This window comes from Balaenoptera musculus, chromosome 1 (genome assembly GCF_009873245.2).
Source record: "Balaenoptera musculus isolate JJ_BM4_2016_0621 chromosome 1, mBalMus1.pri.v3, whole genome shotgun sequence".
In the NCBI taxonomy this organism is placed as follows: domain Eukaryota; kingdom Metazoa; phylum Chordata; class Mammalia; order Artiodactyla; family Balaenopteridae; genus Balaenoptera; species Balaenoptera musculus.
Window position 1 is genome coordinate 156604 of NC_045785.1, and position 21344 is coordinate 177947.

General features: G+C 65.7%; 3 protein-coding genes across 10 annotated transcripts in view; 2 read left to right on the top strand and 1 right to left on the bottom strand.

The window, feature by feature from the left end:
- The window catches only part of AGRN (agrin), a 32967-nt gene extending 31020 nt beyond the window's left edge, over positions 1-1947 (top strand). For 5 of the 7 annotated variants that reach the window (XM_036870510.1, XM_036870544.1, XM_036870524.1 and 2 more), the window contains 2 exons: positions 68-171; positions 524-1947. In XM_036870510.1, coding sequence (XP_036726405.1) covers positions 68-171; positions 524-681 — 262 coding nt within the window. In that variant the 3' untranslated portion in view covers positions 682-1947. The remainder of the gene's footprint in view (positions 1-67; positions 172-523) is intronic. The other 2 variants (XM_036870534.1, XM_036870563.1) reach the window with 1 other exon arrangement.
- A 1698-nt stretch (positions 1948-3645) lies between these two features.
- LOC118894689 (tyrosine-protein phosphatase non-receptor type 11-like) lies at positions 3646-15666 on the top strand. 2 transcript variants are annotated; one of them, XR_005019734.1, is made up of 15 exons: positions 3646-3697; positions 9566-9688; positions 10774-10971; positions 11653-11839; positions 11919-12038; positions 12236-12349; positions 12506-12602; positions 12845-12924; positions 13272-13427; positions 13639-13770; positions 14501-14655; positions 14761-14828; positions 15018-15129; positions 15239-15336; positions 15479-15621. XR_005019734.1 is itself a non-coding variant. In XM_036851121.1 (14 exons), exons 1-14 carry the CDS (start codon positions 3684-3686, stop codon positions 15531-15533), a joined length of 1818 nt encoding a protein of 605 aa, XP_036707016.1. In that variant the 5' UTR covers positions 3646-3683; the 3' UTR covers positions 15534-15666. The 2 variants fall into 2 exon arrangements, 1 of the variants encoding a protein (XP_036707016.1); XM_036851121.1 differs by having other exon boundaries at positions 15018-15336; positions 15479-15666.
- A 1466-nt stretch (positions 15667-17132) lies between these two features.
- On the bottom strand, positions 17133-20100 carry RNF223 (ring finger protein 223). The gene is made up of 2 exons (XM_036851139.1): positions 19831-20100; positions 17133-18361 (listed from the first exon to the last, which is right to left on the bottom strand). The coding sequence occupies exons 1-2, from the start codon at positions 20068-20070 to the stop codon at positions 17594-17596; spliced, it is 1008 nt and encodes a 335-aa protein (XP_036707034.1). The 5' UTR covers positions 20071-20100; the 3' UTR covers positions 17133-17593.
- Positions 20101-21344: the final 1244 nt, after the last annotated feature.

The following is a 21344-nucleotide window of genomic DNA, read 5'->3' on the forward strand; positions in this document are numbered from 1 at the left end:
GGGGTGAAAGGGATGGAGGGTTCAGGATGTGGAGCCACCTGATGGCCTCACCCCACCACACCCCCAGGGAACAGAGGGAAGGCTCCCTTCAGGTGGGCAACGAGGCCCCTGTGACTGGTTCCTCCCCACTGGGTGCCACGCAACTGGACACAGATGGAGCCCTGTGGCTGGGTGAGTGATTGGTGGGGGGGGAGCCAGGGGAGGGACAGCGAAGGGTCTCTGAGGGACAGGCCCCATCCCCTGGAGCTGGCAACGAAGAGGGGCACCCATGTCAGCGCTATCCAGGACAGCAGATGGGCTGGCTGGGGTGGGGCCCTCTCCCCTCCTGTCTTAGCCCCTGCCGTGCCCTGGGTGGTGTGGGGCCAGGAGGCTGGAGCTCGTCTGCTGGTCCCCTGGTCACCCCCGGGCACTGGCAGGCTGCAGGTAGCTCACCTGGTCATTCAGATGCAGTGGGCCCCTCTGCCCGCCAGTGTCCGGCCTGCCTGTCACTGAGCCCAGTGACCTTTCCTCTGTCTTCCTGCAGGTGGCCTAGAGAAGCTGCCTGTGGGCCAGGCCCTGCCCAAGGCCTACGGCACGGGCTTCGTGGGCTGCCTGCGGGACGTGGTGGTGGGTCGGCGCCCGCTGCACCTGCTGGAGGACGCCGTCACCAAGCCGGCGCTTCGGCCCTGTCCTGCCCCGTGAGCCACAATGCAGCCACGACCCACCCTGCTGTAATTATTTTCTATTTTTGTAAACTTGTTGCTTTTTTGATATGATTTTCTTGCCTATGTGTCAGCCGGAGGGACTGCTGGCCCGGCCTCCCTCCCGTCCAGGCAGGCACGCTGCAGAGACAGACATGGTGCCAAGGGACTCCAAGGGGTTGGGGGAGGAATGCTGCACATGGAGGGCTTGGCTCACTCAGCAGCCTTGGGACGTGCCCCTCTGCCCTGGGACACCGTGTCCTGGCCTCTCAGGCTGTTCCTCCCCCGAGTATCCACGTGTGCTGGCCCCCGTGTTCTCCGGCCTGTCGTCAGACCCTGCACACACACATTGCCCATGTTCCACCTGGCGGGGCCTATGTCCCCAGAGCAGGTAGGGTTTAGGGGGCCCTTCCTCTGTGCGAGCCCCACGGGGCCCCTCTGGGCTCCCATCTGAGCCGCCCCTCCTCCCTGCCTGTGCTGGGCGGGACCAGCCTCACCAGGGCCCGCCGAGCCCAGGCTTCCCTTGCCAGTCCTGTGAAACAATGTCACTGTTGAGGCCATGCTGCGCCCCTCCCTCCGGCTGAGTCCACCTGTCCCAGGGCACTGGAGAGCAGAGGCCGGGCACAGGCCTGTTCAGGGCACCCTGGCCCGCAGCTGGCCCTGCCCATCGGCCCAGCCACCCTGGATATGGCTGTGTCCCCCCTCCTCCCCCCAAGGCCCCATGAGGAGCCCTGAGAGGGCGTGGGGCCACTTGTGACGTGGTGGACGTCCACGGCCTGCTCGCCTGGGGGGCCAGCATCCCCTCTTGAGGATGCACGTCCCGGCCTGGCCACCGACCACAGAGTCTTTATGTACTGATTTCATTTGACAGCTGGGGCGGCGGGGCTGTTGTCTTTCCTGTCCCGGCCCGAGGGCAGCTGAGGACACCACACAGCAAACCTGTCCAGTTCTGGTGTGAGGAGTGGTTGTCCTTATGCAAGAGTGACCGGGAGCGGGCTGGGTGTCTAAGCAACACCAAAGGGCAGGTGCGGGGTGGCAGAGACGGCTGCAAAGCCAGAAATGCCTTAAACTGCAATGTTAGGTCTCATCATCTGGTCCCGTCCGCCCAGCCGCCCTCACCTGTCCTGGTGGGGGTGGCAGCCCCTCCCGCAGCCCCTCCCACAGCCGGGCCGGGCTGTCAGGCTCAGAGGCTGCAGGAGCCTCAGAAGTCCTGTTACTAACTCCGATCTGTGTTTGTGTCAATCAATCACCGTGAAATAAAGTCTGAACACTTTCAAGAGGCGCTTGCATCTGTCCACACCAGCACCACTGCTCTCAGCCCCGCCTGGCCCTGTGCTCGCCCACCCGGCCGGTTCCTGTCCCGGGAGCTCCTCGCTGAGCTTCATGGTGGCGTGCAGGCTTCAAGCTCCCTTAGGTGGCTCTGGATGGAGGAGGGGGTCCTGTGCTGCGGTGGGGGCTGCTTTTGGCCAGGAGACCCTGTGCAGTGAGTGTGCACACTATTGTGCGAGGGGCTGGCCGGGTGGGCCCATGAGGCCTGCACCCCAGGTAGCCTCCTTAGGGATGGCGGGCCTTGCAGGCAGGCCGCAGCCCCTGCCACGTGTGCATGCGTGTACGTGTCTGCGCATGTGTCAGCCTACGTCCGGGTGTCTGTGAGCACAGGATGGGAAGAGGGGCTGTGAGGAGAGCGGGCTGGCGGTACTAAGGGCAAGGAGGGCCTCTGGGGGAGCCAGGATGGGGTGGAGCTGAGGCCTGGGGGGAAGGGAACGCTGGTGGGTGTGGGCGGGGTGGGCCGGTGCTGGGCTGGACACAGGGAGGAGGAGGCACTGACCGAGGCGCGGGAGCACCTACGCAGGCCCCCTGCTGCGTCCGGAGCGGCTGGGTTTGAGGAGCTGGGGCCACCTGAGTCGAGGCCGAGGGTTACCAAGCAGAGGGGAAGCTGGGCTGAGGCCTGGCACATGAGGGAGGAGGTGGGCTCGGCTGAGTGAGGGGAGGAGAGACCCCCATGGTGGGAGGACCAGGAGAGGGTGCTCTGGGAGCTGACGCTTCCAGAAGGAGGGGCTCTCGGGGCAACCAGTGCTGCGGGTGCAGGACCCTCAAGGTTGTCAGGAGGGTGAGGAAGAGGAAAAGCCGAGGAGGGCAAGGAGCGCTCTAACCTGCTCTCGGCAGGTGGTGGTGATTTGGGATCAGGGGTTGCAAGCAGCAGCAGGTTCCAAGCTGGTGGTGTACCACTCCTGAAAAGGTGTGTGTGTGGGGGGGGGCCGCTGGGCAGGCCCTGACAGTCCTAACGGGATCCCAAGGTTAGGAGCCCAGGCAAGGAAGGGTGGAACCCCCAGGCGATTGGCCAGCGGGCCCCAGGGACAAGCCGGCCTGGTGGGGGCAGTTGTAGCAGGAGCAAAGGCCCTGAGGTCAAGGGGGTGTCAGCATCACTTAGGAAGTGTGGCGACTAGGCGGGTGGCAGAGGTGGGGAGAAGGGGAGCCGGCAGCCCAAGCTAGGACGGCTAAGAGGGAAGAGCTGGTTATCACGTGGGCTCCCACCTCCGCCCCTCTGGGGTCCCCCTCCGGGACGCGGGGCGGGTGGGACCTGTTCCACCCGTTTCTCTAGCTCCGAGCCCCTCCCCCCAGGGTGCGGGGAGTGCAGCCCCTCCTCCCCCAGGACGGAGGCGGAGCTGGAAAGGTTCTTGGAAGGAAAGCACCCAGACGAACAGGACACATAATTAATCACTTTCCGCGCCGCTCGGACCAGGGCCGCCTGGCGCCTTCGCCCTCCGAGCCCGTGATGTCGCGTGAGCCCCTCGTCCTGAAGCCCGGCGCCCTCGGGAACTGCTGCAACCTCCCAGCACCGTAGCGAGACCTGAGGGCGCGGCTCCTTTTAAGGGAGGTCGGGAGGGGCGGGGCCTCTAGGGTGGGCGGGGCGGTATCCCGGTGGGCGGGGCTCCGGTGGGCGGATCCTCTCGGTAGGCGGGGCCTCCTCCGTGCGGCCGGAGCACCCTGAGCCCCGCAGACATGACCTCGCGCAGGTGAGTCCGGCCGCCCGGTGGCCAGAAGCCGGGACCCCCACCACGTGCGGTTCCGGCCGAGGGGCGCGGACAGGGGGTGCGGGCGAGATGCTCCCCGGGACGTCTCCTGCTCCCGACCGGTGGCGCTCAAGCCTGACCTTCTGACACCCGCCCCCTTCCACGCGTCCCGGGCCAGCGAGGCCCAGCCTCACCCCGGCGGATGGATAGAACTCTTTCTGATCGGGGGCTGGGTCTGGGTGGGGGGTCAGAGGTACCCTGACCCTAGGGAATGGATGATGCTCTTGGGTGGCAGTGGCTGGAGCCTAGAGTGGGCAGCATGTGTCAGGTCAGTAACAGACCCTCTCTCTCTCACTCCCCTGGACTCCTTGCCTTGTTCCAGGCTCCCTTTGGGCCACCAGAGATGTGTTACACCTGGCGGGGTCCCCCCTTTCCCCAGTCCTGAAACTGGGGCCATCCTGGAGGCTCTGGTCTCCCCCAGTAGTCGTGGCCCCTTGACCTGCAAGGACCAGCCCTCCCTTGACAGGCTCATTCCCCCCCCCCACCGACCCTCCTAAGGACCAGGTTTAGGGGTGAGCTCCCTGGCAGGGGTGTGTGTGAGACCCGGGACAGGACTCAAGTCAAGCCAGCTTCTGGCCTCCATGAAGAGGGAAGATGGGACTTGTACGGGAAGGGGCCCTTCCTGCCCTTTCCACCAGACACCCCCCCCCCCGGGGCGTGCACACACGCCTGTGAGCTCAGACTCCAGCTGGATGTGGATGTCAGTGCGAGCCACAGCTGTGAGACGCCTGGCACCACTTCCTGGCACATCCGGAACACCCCCCTCTGGGGCTTGGTGAGGCTGGAGGTCACAGGAAGGGTCTCCCTAAGACCCCGAGTGACTTCCTAGATCAGTGAGGGGGCTGGACAAGATCTGATCTGCGGGGCCAGGGCAGTGCGTCAGCGGTGAGGGCTCCAGAATCCCTACGAGGGGTGTGGTGAGCCTGGCACAGTGGCCTCCGGCAGGGTCAAGGGCCCTCTTAGGCGCAGGAATAGTGGAAGTGGGTTGGCTCTCCAAGAACCTGTCAGCCCCAGAGCCCTGCGATTCCCAGCTTTAGCAACCAGCTGGAGCTCAGGCAGGAGAATGTTTTGGGGTCTGCCTGGAACCAGCCCTCGGGCTCCACTCGGCCTCACTCCTTCTTGTCCCCCAGGCAAGTCCTGGTGCTCAGGAAAGGTCATGTCCGTGTCATGTGCATGTGACCCTGGGCCAGCCTGGGAAAGCCCCGGGTGCGGCTCTGCCTGCCCTCGCCAACCCTCCCTGCCCCACCCTGTGATGACCATCTGGACTGTCACTCCTCTGGCCCCTGGGTCGCTGCCTACACCCCTATCAGGCCTGGGCAGGCCCAACCAAATCCCAAGCGAAGCCCATCCCCCTACACCTGCCCCCACCCTGTGGCGCCTTCCCATCGCCCTGTGGTTTGTGGGTCAACGGGCACCGTCATCGGCACCGCTCGCCCCGGGACTCCGGTGCTGCGGGCAGGGCTGGGCGCAAGTCCTGCCTAGTGCTGTCGTTTGATGTGTTGATATCGGTGCTTGGGAAGGAGCCGGGTCCCATGGGGAGCTGCTGAGCACCCTCGAGTTCCCCCTCTGTTCCAGATGGGAGAGGAAAGCGTGCCTCTGGTTAGTTCGGTTCTGCACAGGCAGGACGGGCCTTGGTTGAGGTTCCTCTGGGACCAGCAGGGGCTCGGGGCAGGGAGATGGAGAAGAACACTGGCTGGGCTCTGGGGTCCTCAGCCCTGGAGTTCCAGCCTGGGACCCTCCCCACTTGCCTGTGTATCTCCCACCGTCGTGACAATGTCTTCCCTGCAGGTGTGTCCAGCCCCTGTACCGTGTGTGTAAGCATGTCGACAGGCCATTCATGGGTCTCCCAGGGTCCCAGGGTTGGAGCTGTGCCATCTACAGCTGGGACACCACGGCCACACAGAACGCTGGACCAGACAGTGGCCAGTGGGTTCAGGCTGGGCTGTTCCTGGGCTCCGGAGCACCGACTAGACTCAGCTTGGCCTTGACAGGCCCAGGCTGTTAGACCCATGGGGAGACCAGCGTGCCCTGCCCACCTCACCTGCCCCTCTCCCAGGCCTGCCTGACCATGTGCCCAGGGCAGAGCTGAGGCACCAACCTGCCACAGAGCAGGGAGCCCTTTGGCACAGAAGTGACCCAGGTGTGGAGACTGGAGACGGGACCCGTAGCCTCCCCACCTCCTCCCACCCCTCGGCCAGGGGCAGCCGGCTGTGCCAGCCTGCGGACACCCGGCTCCAGCTCTAGGCCTGGTCGGGGGAGTGAGGCCTACCTCGGCCTGGGGTTGCAGCTGCTGCGCTGTGAGCTGCTGTGGCCTCTCAGGATACCCCACCCCTGGAGATTTCCACCCAGTAGACCCGGGGCAGCTTTCGGGAGGAGAGAGGGACGGAAAGTATGAGCGAGAGTCCCAGAAAGGACAAACAACGTGCCCTTCACCTTGCTCTGTGGCTTTGATGCTGGGCCTCCACCCTCTACCCCTGGTCCCACACTCTGGGCATTGCCCATCTTGGACTGGAGTCTGAGGCTGCTGGGACTGGGGGAGGCGGCCTCTGGGCACAGGATGTGGCTCAGCAGAGTGGGTGGCCCCAGGGTGGGGGGGTCGGAGGCCTTCCTTTGGGTTCCAGTGCCCCCGCACACACACTGCCGTGTCTCTGACAGCATGAGGCCTTCGCCCTCTTCCTGGCGGCCTCGCCTGCTGTCCTGTGATTGGCCCGGAGGTCATCACGTGGAGCTCCTCCCCCTGGAAGCCTTCCCTGGCAGCTTCATCTGCTGGACCACTCGACCAAAACCGCCCCCAGGTCCCACTCCTCTAGAGCCAGCACGGGAGGGAGCTTGAGACCCCAGGCCCAAAAAGTGCCCAGGAAGTGCCTGGCTGGTGGTATCCCTCCTTCCCCCAGGGAGAGCTGGTTAGGGGCTCTGGGTGGCCCTGGGCAGCTCACCTGAGCTTCTGGGCCTCTCTGAACCAATACATGGACCCTGGGGAGCCATGGAGGTCAGAACGGAGCCTGTCCTCCCCAGGGCTCACGTCTGGTGATGAAGACACGGGGAGACAGGTAAACGCAGAAGCCTGTACGTGCCCGTCTGCTGTTGCAGGTGCCACACGTGGAAGGTGGGGCAGTGATGCAGCTGCAGTGTTGATGGCAGGGGCAGCGGGATGGTCAGGGAGGGAGTGTGAGCCGTGCCCCGTAGGGCCGGCTGGAGGTGGCCAGGTGAGGAGTGAGGTCAGTGAACAGAGAGATGGACAACGGGGAGAGGGGCTTTCTAGTGGGGGGTCCTTGAGGTGTGTGTGAGCGTCCTGAGAGCCACACAGGGCCACTGGCAAGGTTTAAATGGCTCTGATGTGCATTTTCTGAGAACCCCTCTGTCTGCCATGGCTCTGCTGAGGGTGAAGGATGAGGCCTGGAGGCCTGGAATCGATACTGCCATCCAGGCAAGAGCCGGTGGGCACTGGTTCCAGGGCGGTGGGAGAAGTGGTTGGTTCTGGGGCGTTTGGAAGTCAGGGCAAGAGGGCACAGCGTTGGGAGAGTGCTGGGGAGTTGAGGGCAGGGACCTGAGTGATGGGCGGGCGGTGACCCCTTTCACTGAGTGAGGACTGCATAGAACAGGGCTTCAGGGGCCCTGTCAGGAGTTTTGAATTTTGCAAACGTTAAGATAGAGATGCTGTTAGCTTTCAGACAGAGATACTGGAAAGAGTTGTGTCTATGAGCTTGAAGCTCAGAGCCCAGGTGGGGCTGGAGGCGTAGACAGTGCATGGACATGGAGACACGTGTAGGGCACAGGTGGTGGGGCTCCAACACCGCGGGGTCAGAAAAAGGAAGGGGACCCCGGCCGGCTGAGGTGGGAAACCCGGGGAGTGTGGAGAACTCCCGTGTGGAGTGAGTGCTTCTGGAAGGAGGCCTGAGGCCTCCTGAGCCCTGGGAGGCCGGGGGAGGCCCTGAGAGCCCAGGGAAACAGGTCTGTGGGGACTCGAGCGAAGATGGGCAGTGTGGACCAGCACAGGCCACAGCTTTCTGTGATGGCGGGAATATTTCTTTCCCACCCGCAGTCGACAGCCTCCAGTGGCCACACATGGCTTCCAGCAGTGAAATGTGGCCACTGTGACCCAGGAACTGGGATTATGATGCTGCTGAATTTTAATCCATTCACCTGCACACGCCACACCTGCCATAGGCTGTGCATCAGACAGTGCGATGTAGACTGAGCACAGTGGCTCCTTGGAGGGGTCAGGAAGGAGCTGATGGCAGGGACGAAGGGGGCCCAGGAGAGGCAAGGGAGCGGCAGGAGGGCCGGAGGAGGCGTGCAGGCCGCTTTTACGCAAGAGATGTGATCTGATTCCCATTCCAGAAAGATCTCAGTGGGGCGAGATGGTATTGGGTCAGCTGTGGGGCGGGGCAGGGTCTGCCCAGGGCACAGCGGCCCCACCCCATCTGTGCCCGGGTTATGACTGCGAACAACTGGGCGGGGCCTGGGGGGTCGCAAGGCAGCAGAGTTGGAGTCGGGGGCCCCGGTTTCCCACTGGATGCAGGATGGGGCAGGACTACCCCCAACACCGTGTCATCTGCGCGGTGAACCAGGGACACACCTCTGAACCAGAGATCCCAAGCCCTTCCTGCAGTGACCTTTGGGAGACACAGTGTTGCCAGTGGAAGGCCAGTTACTGTGTTACAGTGTCCTTCTGGGGGATCACGCAGGGACCCTGCTCTGAGATGCTCTGGGGCCACCGCACGAGTATGATTTAATCCCAGGCCCAGAAACTCCTGCCCTAATGGGGGAGACGCACGGAGACAGAAGCCACCGGGGTAAAGTTAACAGCAGTTATGATCCAGCCGTGGGCTCATGTGCAGTCCTGATGAGGTCCCCCTGCCCTGTCCCCCCATCTCGTGCGGGAGGCTGTGAAGGTCAGTTCCAGGGCAGTGGCAGCGGCGCGGGTGGGGTCGAGTCCCTCTCAGCCTGGACCCCCAGCAGAACAGATGGCGACTCTCTGGGCTCGCCCAGCACCCACCACCCACTCGTAGGTCATTCACTTCTGAATTCAAGTGTGTTTGTTAATGCCCAGGCTCTGTTTTCAACCCTGCCGTACACACTGCCCTTGTGGAGCTTAAATCAAGGAGATAGACTACAAGCCAATAAATGTGTAACATATGTCAAGAAGGTGACCAATACTGTGAAGAAAAATAAAGCAGAATAAGTGTCGAAGAGTGAGGGGAGAGGGTCGCTGTGTCACTCGATGTGGGCCGGGAGCGGAGAACAGCTGGTGCAGAGGCCCCGAGGGGCACGGCCTGGTGGGGGTGAGGGGCCGGGACCGGCAGGCGGCAACGGGGTGGGGGGCGCTCTCGGGGGTGATGGGCCTGTGGGCTGTGCTCTTGTTCCGGGGGTGCTGACCCAGTGACTGACGTGATATGCTGGGGTCCCTCGGGAGAGGGTGGTGGCCAGGACCGGGAGGGGCGGTGAAGGTGGGAGGGGTGGGCCACCAGGGTCTGCTGCTGGGCTGTAAGGGGAGGAAGGGAGCCCTGGGTGGCCATGGGGGGTCCCAAGTGCCTTCGGCTGAGCTGGGACGCCTGGTGGGCGGTGGGGGGGGGGGAGAGATGGCCGAGGGCTTGAGCTGAGGTTCCTGCTGGCGTCCTTGTGGGGGCTCTGGAGGGGGTCTGCCCATCTGTGTCCCCGGCCCCCTCCTTCCCCACGGACCCCAGACCCTGTGGTCATGGCTCAAGGACGGTGGTGAGTGCAGGGCGGCCCCAGCAGGCACTGTGGGCGTGGTCAGGACTGCCCGGTGTTCCTGGCTCTCTCGTCGCCAACTTGCTGTCCTCATTCCAGGTGGTTTCATCCCAACCTCGGTGGGGTCGAGGCGGAGCAGCTGCTCCGGTCCAAGGGCCAGCACGGGAGCTTCCTGGCAAGACCCAGCAAGAGCCGCCCGGGCGGCTTCACGCTGTCCGTCAGGTGGGTGGGTGGTGCTGCCAGGTGCGGACAGGCCCCGAGGCCCCGCAAGACTTCAAGGGGTCGGAACACCCTCAGGCTCCCCAGTCCTTCCAGAGGGGGTGGGCAGTGAGGACCCCTGCTGGGGGCGAGATCTTGGGGGGGAGTCTGGCATTCCTGGCCAGGTGGCCTCTGGGCAGGAGGGGGCCCCTTGGAGAGGCCTTCAGGGAGGGCTCCGTGAGGTGGGCATCGGCAGGGCCTCCCTCGCACCCTCTGAGGGGCCTCAATGGCCAGGATTGTGCCCCCACCTCCTGGGGATGCCGCCCACTGGGGGTGTCGCCGGAGACCTGAAAGGGCCAGTGTGCGGGGAGGATGGGCAGGAGGGGTCACGACCAGCAGAGTGGACAGCCGGATCCGTGTCCACCCTGGGTGAGGCGGGTCAGTCTGGGGTCTGGGGAGGGGTCTGCCCAAAGGGCTCCAGATCCTTCCGGGTTTTCTACTAAACCTGGGCAGCAGGCGGGATGAGGTTAGCCCTCAGGATGGACTTCCCTCGCCTTGGAGACACAGACTTTCTCCCCTGGGGCTTCCCAGGCCACACTGGGACACCTGGGGGAAGCAGTCTCGGGGCCCCAGTCCCCCATTCTCTGGAGCCCCTGGGCAGGTGGTCTGGAGTGAGGCAGAGTCTGTCTGGAGAGGCTGCCCCAGCCTCGGCCTCCAGGCCAAGGGAGAGTTAGGCCTGTGGTCGACAAGCCCAATCTTGGCTGCCCCAGGGGCAGCGGGGGTGGGGTGCCCGCCACCCAGGGTGGGGCCCGGACACTGGCTGGCCGGGGAGCTGCAGAGGGGAGGGGCCTGGCCTTGGCTGTGCTGTTCGTGGCAGGGGGACAGCAGAGGCTGAGATCTCAGGGCCGGAAAACCCCAGGGCCGGGGAGCTGCAGAGGGGAGGGGCCTGGCCTTGGCTGTGCTGTTCGTGGCAGGGGGACAGCAGAGGCTGAGATCTCAGGGCCGGAAAACCCCAGGGACTGTTCGGGAAGCTGAGGGTGGTGATGGGAAGGAGGGTGGATGGTGGGCGCAGCAGCCCCCAACGGCGGCTGGTGCACCGGCCCTTCCAGGCGCCACGACGAGGTGACCCACATCAAGATCCAGAACACAGGCGACTACTACGATCTGTATGGAGGGGAGAAGTTCGCGACGCTGGCCGAGCTGGTGCAGCACTACACAGGCCAGCGCGGGGGGCTGCTCCGAGAGCGTGGCGGGGCCCCCGTGGAGCTCTTGCACCCGCTGAGCTGCCAGGACCCCACGTCAGAACGGTAAGCTGCTGGGTCTGCATCTAGCCAGGCATGTGTGTCTGCACAGGTGTGTGTGCGAGTGACCGAGGGGGCAGGGGCCGCTGAGCATGGCCTCTGGGTGTCCTCTGCCCCCAGGACTCAGGGTCAGGCTTGGGCACAGCTGTGGCAAAGCTGAGGGAGCCTACAGCACCCCCTCCTCTGGGGTTCTGGACTCGTTTCTTCCAGGTCCCAGGCACCAGCCACAGGGGTGGGTGCGGGGTGGGAGAGCTGCAGCCAGCCTGCCCCCTGCCCTCCTGGCTGATGACTTGGGGAGAGCAGGTTCCCCCAGCCTCGGTTTCCCCATCTGCACTGCGGAGGTCTGAGCCAGCTGCATCTGCCGAGGAAGCAGGGTGGGGCTGGCCTGGGGAGACCATCCTGCCCCTCCTTGCTGAGGACGAGGCTGCCACCTGGTGGTCACCCTGGGGCACTGCAGGGCCCGTCTGTCCTGCCTCCTGCTGCTTTCTGGGTCGGAGGAGGGTCGGAGAGGTGGGCAGGGCTGACGGAGGCTGGCCTGGGTGCGGGTGCTGCCTGGGCCCCCGAGGTCTGGGTGGGTCTGTGCCTCTCTCGGTATCTGTGTCTCAGAGCCTTAGGCTACATGTGGGCCTGTGCCCCTCACCTGGCCAGGCCGGGGCCCCTGGTCTCACCTGTGCCGTCCTGGGCCAGGTGGTACCACGGGCACCTGTCTGGCAAGGAGGCCGAGAAGCTGCTGATGCAGAAGGGGCGTCCGGGCAGCTTCCTGGTTCGGGAGAGTCAGAGCAAACCTGGGGACTTCGTGCTGTCAGCGCTCACACAGCAGCTGGACAGGGCAGGCCGCCAGGCACGCGTCACCCATGTCATGATCCACTTCCAGGTAGGAGGCGGTGGCGGCGGGGGGGGGGGGGTGACCCAGGGGAGGGGGCACCACCGGCCGCTCACTGCCGCCCCCACAGCCAGATGGGAAGTACGATGTGGGAGGTGGCGAGCGGTTTGACACCCTGGGAGACCTGGTGGAATGCTACAGAAAGAACCCTCTGGTGGAGAGGTCGGGGACCGTAGTGCACCTCCAGCAGGTATGCCCCCGGGCACCTGAACCTTGGGCTCTGAGTGGGCTTCTCCACCTGGGGGGGCAAGGGATTCTGGCACAGCCCCACCCGGGAGAAAGGACACCAGGGTGGCGCAGGGTGGCTGAGGGCAAGGGTGTGGGGGCCAGGGCACTATGGGGTCCGCTGGACCCTGCTGAGCTTGGACGCGGGCCTCTCCCCGCCAGCCCCTCAAGACCACGAGAATCAGCGCCACAAGCATTGAGAGCCGTGTGCGGGAGCTCAACGAGGCCATGGATGCCAGCGAGAAGGCCAAGCAGGGCTTCTGGGAGGAGTTCGAGGTGCCGGACTGCTGCCCACTGCCCCCCACCCCCCGACTCCCATCCTCTGGGGCTGTGGCAAGGGCCAGCAGAGGGGTGTGGGTCAGGGGGTGTGGGCGGGGGTTGAGGGCTCCGGGGAAGGGTTGGGGCCACGGGCTAAAGCCCCACTTCCCCCAGATGCTGCAGCAGCAGGAGTGCCGGCTCCTGTATCCCCGGAAGGAGGGCCAGCGGCCGGAGAACAAGCCCAAGAACCGATACAGGAACATCCTTCCCTGTGAGGCCGGGGCCTGGGGCCACGTGGGGGGCCAGGGCTCCACTCACCACCTTCAGGGGCCCATCTGGCAGAGGGGTCCTGCGGGGTGAAGGCAGGGGTCATTCCCCACCAGTGGTGTGATGCCCCCTCTTGCCCCTGCGTCCTTTGTCTCTGCTCACCACGGGTCAGCGGGCCAGGAAGCAGGTGGGGTCCACGAGCATCCCCTCTGCCCTGGAGACCTGAGCGGCATCTTCCCTTCCCAGTTGATACCACCCGTGTCATCCTGCGTGATGTGGAGGACAGCGCGCCTGGAGCCGACTACATCAACGCCAACTACATCAGGGTGAGTGTGCATGAGGTGCGGGTGGCCAGCTGCACGCGTGGCCCCGCGTGGATCAAACACCAGTCACCCCATCCCCCATAATAACGAGCCTGGAGCTCGTGAAGTGATCTGTGGACCTTGGCAAGACAATAGATATTCAGGGGGATATTCAGATATTCAGGGTGCGGCGGTCCACAAGGGGTCCTCAGAGCCTGCTGGACTAAATATTGGTCCTAAGACCCTCCCACCCTCAGTGGACTGCGTGTGAGCCACTGGGCTACTTTGCATATCATTTGCATCAACTTGCATTGGTCCTCTGGCACTTTAATTCCTGGAAACAGCAGGCAGTTGACCCCACCTCCTTTCAGAGTGACCCAGAGGAGAAGCCAGGCCATGGACCAGGCAAGGTGTACATCGCCACCCAGGGCTGTCTGCCAACTACAGTGGCTGCCTTCTGGGCCATGGTGCACCAGGAGAACACGCGTGTCATCGTCATGACCACCAGGGAGGTGGAGCGAGGCCGGGTAGGAGCTCAGGCTCGCGTTCCTCCCCTCCTCCTGCCGTGTGCCCCACTGGACCTGTGCTGGTGCTGGCCCAGCCTTGCTTCTTCAGTCTTAGGGATGCTGGGGGAGCAGGGAGGGCACTGAAGAGACCCCGTGTATGTCCCACAGGGCAGAGGGGCAAGGGTGCTGGTGGTCTTCCAGTATGGCTGATGCCATGCCCCCACCCTCCCAGAACAAGTGTTTCCGATACTGGCCAGAGCTGCACGGCAGCCAAGAGTATGGCCGCCTGCGTGTGTGCAACGTTGCTGAGCACCAGGCCCAGGGCTATTGTGTGAGGGAGCTGCAGGTGTGGCGGGCAGACCAGGTGAGCCTGGAGGGCAACGAGACCTGTGGGGCCAGGGTCAGTGCGGTCGGGAAGTCCCCAGGTCTGCGCTGGGGCGAGGAGGCCCTGGGCTGGCCCTGCCTCCACCCGACCCCACTGGCCCTGGTGGCCTCCACGTCCCTCAATCCAGTGGGCACAGTCTTGGCCTGGGCTCTGCTGGGCAGTGTTCCCAGTCGGGCACATTCGCAGCCACAGTTGCCTGGCTCCAGGGTGGCCTCACACCCACATGCACCTCTCCCTCCAGTCCTTCCCTGGGCCGTCTCAGCACCTTCGGCCTCCTTTGTATGCTAGTGGTGCCCATTCCTGTCCCAGGCACAGATCCCTCCTGGCCAGTTCCCTTTGTCTAACCACCTGGGGGGTCCTGCAAGCCTCTGCATTTGGCCTTTCCCAAATAGAATTCACTTCCCAGAAAGCTGCTCCCTCCCCCAGACCGTCTTTCTTCCTTTCCCCAGGCACCTGAGCCTCCTGGGGCCATCTGGGGGTCCCCCAAGCCCTGAATCCCATCTTCTCCTCCCACTCCCTCTTGTTCTGTCCGGGCCCCGCTGGTCACTCCTTCTGGCAAACCCCACCGAGCCACAGCCTGCCTCCTCCCGGTTCAGTCCCTGGGCCCCTCCCCACCGAGGGTCACAGCAGCGTCAGCCCCGACGCCGCGCGGGGCGCCTGGGACTCGCCCAGACCCCCGGGTTGGCGCTCAGCAGCCCGCCCTGCCCAGGAGGAGTCACCGCGCACAGTGAAGCACTGCCAGTACTTCGGCTGGCCGGACCACGGGGTGCCGGCCGCGCCCACCGGCGTCCTTGGCTTCCTGGACGAGGTGAACCGGGCCCAGAGCAGCATGCCGGGGGCCGGACCCATGGTAGTGCACTGCAGGTGCGACCAGGGACGGGGCGGGGCCAGCGGCACAGGTGCCACCGGGGAAGGGGCCACGGCTTTGTCCCGTCAACCGGCCACAGGCCTCCTGGTCCGTCCCCACAGCGCCGGCATCGGACGCACTGGCACAATCATTGTGCTTGACATCCTGGTGGACGTCATTCGCAGGCAGGGTGAGCCACCCCAGGCAGGCCCCGCCCTGCAGTCGAGCCCCGCCCCTCCCATCTAGCCCCGCCCCGGGTACTGGCCCCTCCCCTTCCATCTAGCCCCGCCCTTCTGCAGTTGCCGGCCCCGCCTATTTCATCTGGCCCTCCTACCTCCTCCCTGCTTCACCGCCCCGCCCTGAGCTCGCTCGTCCCCAGGGCTGGACTGCGACATCGACGTCCCCAAGACGATCCAGCATGTGCGGCGGCAGCGCTCGGGGATGGTGCAGACCGAGGCGCAGTACAAGTTCGTGTACCTGGCGCTGCAGCGGTACATCCGGGGCGAGCAGCTACGCCTGCGCGAGCAGGTGGGGGCAGGGCCGGGCCGGGGCGGAACCTGCGGGGGCATCACCATGGTGACCAGCGGCCCCTCCCCTCAGCGCGAGCCGCCCGAGGAGCGCGACTCCCTGAAGGTGGGAGCCTCGCCCGCCGACCCCGGCTGTAGCCCCGGAACCGCGCCGTCCCGGGCGCCGGCGGCGTGAGTGGGGCGTCGGGGACCGGGCGGGGGCGGAGTCCCGGCAGGGAGGCCTCGGGGGCGTGGCCCGGGCGTGGGGGCGTGGCCCGGGGCGAGGGGGCGGGATCGCAGGTGGCCCCCAGCCGAAGCCCGTCTCCGCCCGCAGCACCCCGGAGGCCTCCGGCCACGTGTACGAGAACCTGCTGCCACTCGGGCCGTGAGGGCCCCGAGTGCGCGCGCCCCGAGTGGGGCTGGAGCCGTGCGAGAAGGCGGGAGCCCAGCAAGGCCGGCCCTCGCGTTCCTCCGAAGGACTGTGTTTAGGACTGTGCAGACCGGCGCCCAGCCCGGAGCGTTGCGGGGTTGGGGGGCGGGGGTCCCGGGTCTGCCCCTCAGACCCTCCCTGACCAGGTCTGCACGTCCAGAAATGGTGAGGGAAGGTCAGGAGGTCCGGTGTCCCTGCCTTTCTTGGAGGAGGGGAGGCGGGGCTGCAGGGCTGCGGTTTGTCTCAGGGTGGGAGGCCACCAGTGACCACCTGCACGGCGCAGTGACTCTGTGTGACCTTGCGTGTGCCACGTGTTTGAGTGTCAGCCTGTATGTGGGACACGAGTGACCAGCAAGTGAGTGCCAGTCTGTGGTCACCAGCGTTTGTGCCCCTCTCCCCTGCATCCTGCATGCCCCCCACCCCTTCAGAGCTGCTTCTCAGCCCTGCCCACAGCCGTGGTCTAGGATGTGACCCAGGCAGTGGCTCAGTCCCTGCCGTGTCCAGGCCTAGCCCAGACCGTCACACTGCGGTCGCGTGTGGACAAATGTTTGTTGAATGAGAGAATATGTGACATGCTCGTGTGACCACGGGGATGAGGGCGAGGCTCCGTGTGTGCCTGACTGGTCTGTGATGGTGTGATGTCACTGGCCTGTGGTCCACGCTTGCACCCTCCCATCACGGATGTCCCTGTGGCTTTGTGGTCTCCTCAGTAAAATGCCTTCTTCTCAGTTCTGCGTCTTTGCCTGGAGAAAGGGAGCATGTGGGTCCCCGCGACTGGGCCCAACTTCCCCAGGGTCTCCCTGAGCCAGAGGCCCAGCTGGTAGGAGCAGGATGTCCTGGGCTTTGGGGTGAGGGATGAGGAGGCTGAGACCTGTGCGAGCCAGGACCGGCCTGGCCTCTCTTTGCCATGCCAAGCTGGTGGTGCAGGATTCCTGGGGCTAAGGGCAGAACCGGGTAGGGGAGGGGTGGGGGTTGGCAGGACTCCTGCCCGTCCCTCGCGACACTCGCTTCACAAGCCAGGCCTGGCCCAGGGAGGGTCTGCTGGAGGAACCTGAGGTCTGTGGATCCTCAGGACACGCTGGTTGTCGCCAGCCCCGCTTCTGTGCACACTTGGGCTTTGGTTCCCAGGGGCCACGGGGTCCTGCGGCCCTCCAGTCAGGGCTCCAAGCAGGACTGTGGGGCCGTGACTTCTGGGGGATGCAGCCTGGTGTGACCATGGTCGGGGCTGGGGAGGAGGGCTCTGGACCAGGCCAAGGCCCCACACCAGTCCCGCCTGCCCCGGGTGCTCCAGGCCCTCCCCATCTCCCTGGGAGAGCCTCACGGCCCCAGGGGCAGCCAAGTCCAGAAGCGCTGCAGCCCATCCACAGCCCGGAGGGGACAGGAGTCGGACCCCCTAGGACCTGCGGCCATCCACCCTAGGTGCTGCTGGGAGTGCAGTCCAGTGGGGGTGTCCTCTGGATTGAGGGTCTTGGCGGAAGGGGCAGACTGTGGGCTTTTCTGGAGGGAGGGGCTTAATGGTGCAGGAAAGAGGACACAGAGGGTAAGGACCCCTTACCAATTGCGAGTACAAAATAATTTATTTAAAAATGTACAATTTAGGAGGGTGGGCTGGGCTCCCTGCCACTGCCCTCTGTCCCCCTGGCCACCCAAGGGAAGGGGCCAGCCCTGCCTGGGGAAGGGAGGAGCCGTGGGCAAAATGTGAAAATAAAAGAAAGATGGCGAGCCCCCTCCCTTTTCAGCAAGGGGCTGGTCTTGCGGGCGATTCACAGTGTGTATGGGGAGGGGGCCTCGCCAAGCTGTCTCTCCTGGACCTCAGTCTCCCCATCTGCAAGATGGAAGTTAGGGCGGTGGCCTCTGGGGCCCATAGGAATCTGTGATCCCTGGGAGCTCGGGGGACCATTTTGTCCACCCCACAGGACACAGCCCCAGAGAGCAGGAGGCAGGTGTGCCGAACCAGGTATGGGTTCCTCAGAGATCCCAGGGGGCTCCTCTGAGACCCCGGGGGTGGGGGTGGTAACCCTAGTTGTCAGCCAGGGACCCAAGCGAGAAGGTGGTGGCGGCCGTGGCGGCGGCGGAGGGCGGCCGGGGGAGGCAGTGCAGGCTCCCGGTCCTAAGCGCGCACTGCACGGGCCAGAGCACCACGCAGGACAGCACAAGCAGCAGCACCACGATGAGGGCCGCGCGCCTCCAGTCCCGGCAGCGCGCCCGGCAGCGGGCCAGGCGGCCCCGACGGCGGGCAGGGCCCGGGGTGGGCACGGGCGCTGCGGGCATGGCGGGCTTGCTCGGGCCCACGTCCACATACACGAAGCCAGGCGCCACAGGGCCAGGCGCAGAGGGCAGCGGGCGGCAGCACAGCTTGGTGCCCTCCAGCCACACGGGCTCCTCCCGCCGCAGGTGTGCTGGCATCCGCGCCTGCAGCTGGCGGCTGGTGTGCAGCGCGGGGGCCCCGGCAGCGGGCACGGCCGTGGGCCGCCGGCAGAACGGGCAGGGCACGGCCTCGCTACCCGGCCGGCCTGCGGGCTGGGTGGCTGCCATCCGTGCGAGGCACTCCAGGCAGAAGACGTGGGTGCAGGAGAGCTCCTTGGGTGTCTTGAAGATGTTGTCGTAGCCCGAGAAGCAGATGGAGCATTCCAGAGGGGAGGCCGCTTTCTCCGATCCAGGGGTGCCCGGGGACCTGGGGCTGCCGGCCGAGCCAGGGGACCTGGGCACTGTGGCCGTGGGGCTGCTCCTGCCAGCAGGCGGCATGGCCGTGTGCCACACCTGTGGGCCTGATGACATGGTTCTGGGCTGTGGGACAAACGGAGACACCGTGAGTGACCTCGATTGCCCCTTTCCCGCAAGGTCTGTCTGTCACTGTCTCCCCGTCCCTCTCTCGCATCACCCAGAGACTCCGGGAAGGACGCTGCCCGTCTGCAGGCGCCTCCGCCAAGTCCACCTGTCCCTGGGCTCAAGGTCTTTCTGCTCAGGTTGTAACCCTGCGCTCCCCAGCTCCTCACCTGCTGAGTCAGGGCTCAGCATCCTGGGGCGCCCCAGCCTGCCTGGGCCCTGTGGACCACTGCTCTGTAGACGCCTCCCACCAGCCCTGGCCTACCTGGACGTGCCACTGGGCAGAAATAAAGGTGATGATGACAGCGGCCCACAACAGTTACTCTTTACATCGGGGCTCTGCCAGGGTGGGCCCTGGGCACGTGGTACAGAAGAGCCACGGTGCAGAAGAGGCAGCTCGGAGGCTGGAGTGACAGCCAGCGGGACCTGGGCTCTCACAGGAGTGTGGCTCTGGGTCAGGTGAAGTGGGCTTGAACACAGATCCCGGTGTGGGCGGCCGATTTGGTTGGCGCACACCCAATCTGTGGGCAGTTGTGTGAGGGTGGGTGCCAGGCCTGGCTGGGTGAGGGGTGGGACTCTGGATCTGGAGCTGGCCCGAGCTGGATGCGCTGCGGGAGACTGGAGGGCCTGAGCAAGGATGGTGGCCGCGGCCCGAGGAGGAGCTTTGTCTCCCAGCCGCAGCCCAAACCTGCAGCACCAGCTCATCTGGCTGGTGACGAGGGCCTGATGCTGGCCCTAAGGGCCTGGAAGTGCTCCTCAGCCGGTGCCAGGGGAGCGGGGGGGCGGGGTGCCGGGCGAGCCCCAGCCATCCTCTCCAGGCCGGCCCGCCACCTGGGAGGGTCACACCAGCCACAGCTGCCATCAGGAGGTAGTGGGACGTGCTCCCCCTTGCCTGCTGCCCCTTCACGGGGCCCAGGTCTCCTCCCCAGGCAGCCACATGGCTCCTGCTTGGAGGAGGGCGGGTAAGGGGCTGACTCGCCCTTCACCTTCACGACGGACAGAGGAGGCCAGGGCCTTGGGAAGACGCTGGCCACGTGACCTCATGGAGCCCAGGAGGCCCCCCAGGGGTGACCTGACCCTGACTTGCTGGTCAGTCCAGGAGGGATGGTGGGATGACTTCGCAGTGACGTGCCACGAAGGCTCAGGTGTTGCTGCCTCCTGACGGTGACCACTGTGAGTCACGGTGACATCACTGTGATGTCACCAGTGCCCCGGCATCGCAGCGTGAGATGTCATTACGTTTGGTGACAGCAGTTGCCGCAGGCCAGGCGGCAGCCTCAGCAGGGTCTGGGGGTACTGCGGGCTGTCCTCCCCCAGCCAGTTCACCCCACATAACCGGTTCCTTGGCACTGAGGCCCCACCCCTCTGAGGAGGTGCCCCACCCTGAGCCTGTACAGGTGAGAGGTGAGTGCCAGCTGAGCCGGCCTTACCTGGTAGCCGGGGTCAGCGGGGCCCGGGCATGACCCTCTTGGCTGGCACGGCCAGGCTGAGGCCCCGAGCTCACTCGTCCCGGCAGTGCTGGCTCCTTCCCCTCCGGGCCAGGCTGGCCTGGGCGCTCCCTGGCCGCTCTTCCTCTCCAGGGCCGCTGGGGGGCCGGTGGCTGGGGGCGGGCGTGTGTACTCCTCCAGGTGTGGAGCGCTGTCTGAGGCGGGTGTGAGTTCTCTGGGCATGGGCTCCTGGCAGGTGTATTTATATGCTCGCTCGGGATCATGCTGGCCAGGGGCGTGGCCCGCTTCCGGGATTGGCTGGCCTCCTGTCCTCTCCCTGGCAGGCTGGGCAGCCGAGGGCGGGGAGTCAGAAGTGAGAGGTCAGAGCCTGGGGTGGGGCTGGGGGTCAGTAGGGCTCTGTAGTCTGGGCAGGTCTGGTGGGGGGTGGCTGGATGCCTGGGTAAAACCTCTCCCCTACCCCCGTGGCCCCTGAGATACCAGAGCAGCCCCTCCGGAAACAGATCTGCTCACCAACCCTGTTCAAGGTGGCGGCACCTGAGCTCCTGGGTGGGCCCCCCACTCACAATCGGCTCACTGACGCCCTCCCCAAGCAGCCCCTGCCCTTGCCCCTCGCCCCAACTCCTACCTCACCCGTGTGGCTGCCGGTCACAAGCAGCACCGCCCCCGACCCGGGCTTCTGCCGCCCCCGCCCATCCCTCCCCGCCTACAGCCTTTGGGGGCCGGGAGGGAACTCCCTGCTCTGGGCCCAGAGAGTGGGGTGAGGGGTCAGGGCTGGGAGCACCCAAGGGGTGAGCCAGGGGTGAGGGCGGGCCAGGCGCCAGGCTGGCCACAGGAACTTGTTTCCGGGGAGCGTCTGCTGGGGCACCTCAGTTACACATGCAGGGCAGGGACTCCGAGGAAGCGCCCACCCGGCCAGGGGAGCCGGAAGTCTCCCGGGGGACGGGGAGCAGTTTCAGCCAGTAGGTACGGGGTCCCAGCAGACCACAGGGCCAGGCTGTGCGGAGGCCTGGCTGGAGGCCAGGATGGAGGGGGTGAGGGCTGCGCCGGAGGGGCCTGGGTCCTAGCCAGGGGCTCCCCCATCTGACACCTGATCCTGGCCCCAGGGTCACAGCAGGCTCTCCCCCACGCCCCGTGGCTTCCCTGCCCCCACCCCCAGCTGCACGCAGCACACCTCAGAGTGCACCTGATCTAGACCCGGGGCCCAGGACCTGAGATGGGACCCCAATCACCAGCCTGTGGGAGGGGATGCTGGGCTTGGTGAGGCTGGGAGCGGCGGCCCACCCTGGTGGGGGACGGCCCAGCTCATCCCCACCCACCAGGCAGGGGCCCCCTGACTCCTCAGCGGGTAGTCCAGGACCCCCGGAGGCTGCCCAGCCCCAGTAGCAGAGGAGAAGCACCGACGGCCAGCAGAAGTCAGAGGTCAGCAAGAGGAAGACCCTCCCTCAGCGTTAGGAGGTGGCCGCACAGAGCAGGCTGCCTGGGCCCAGACCCCGGGG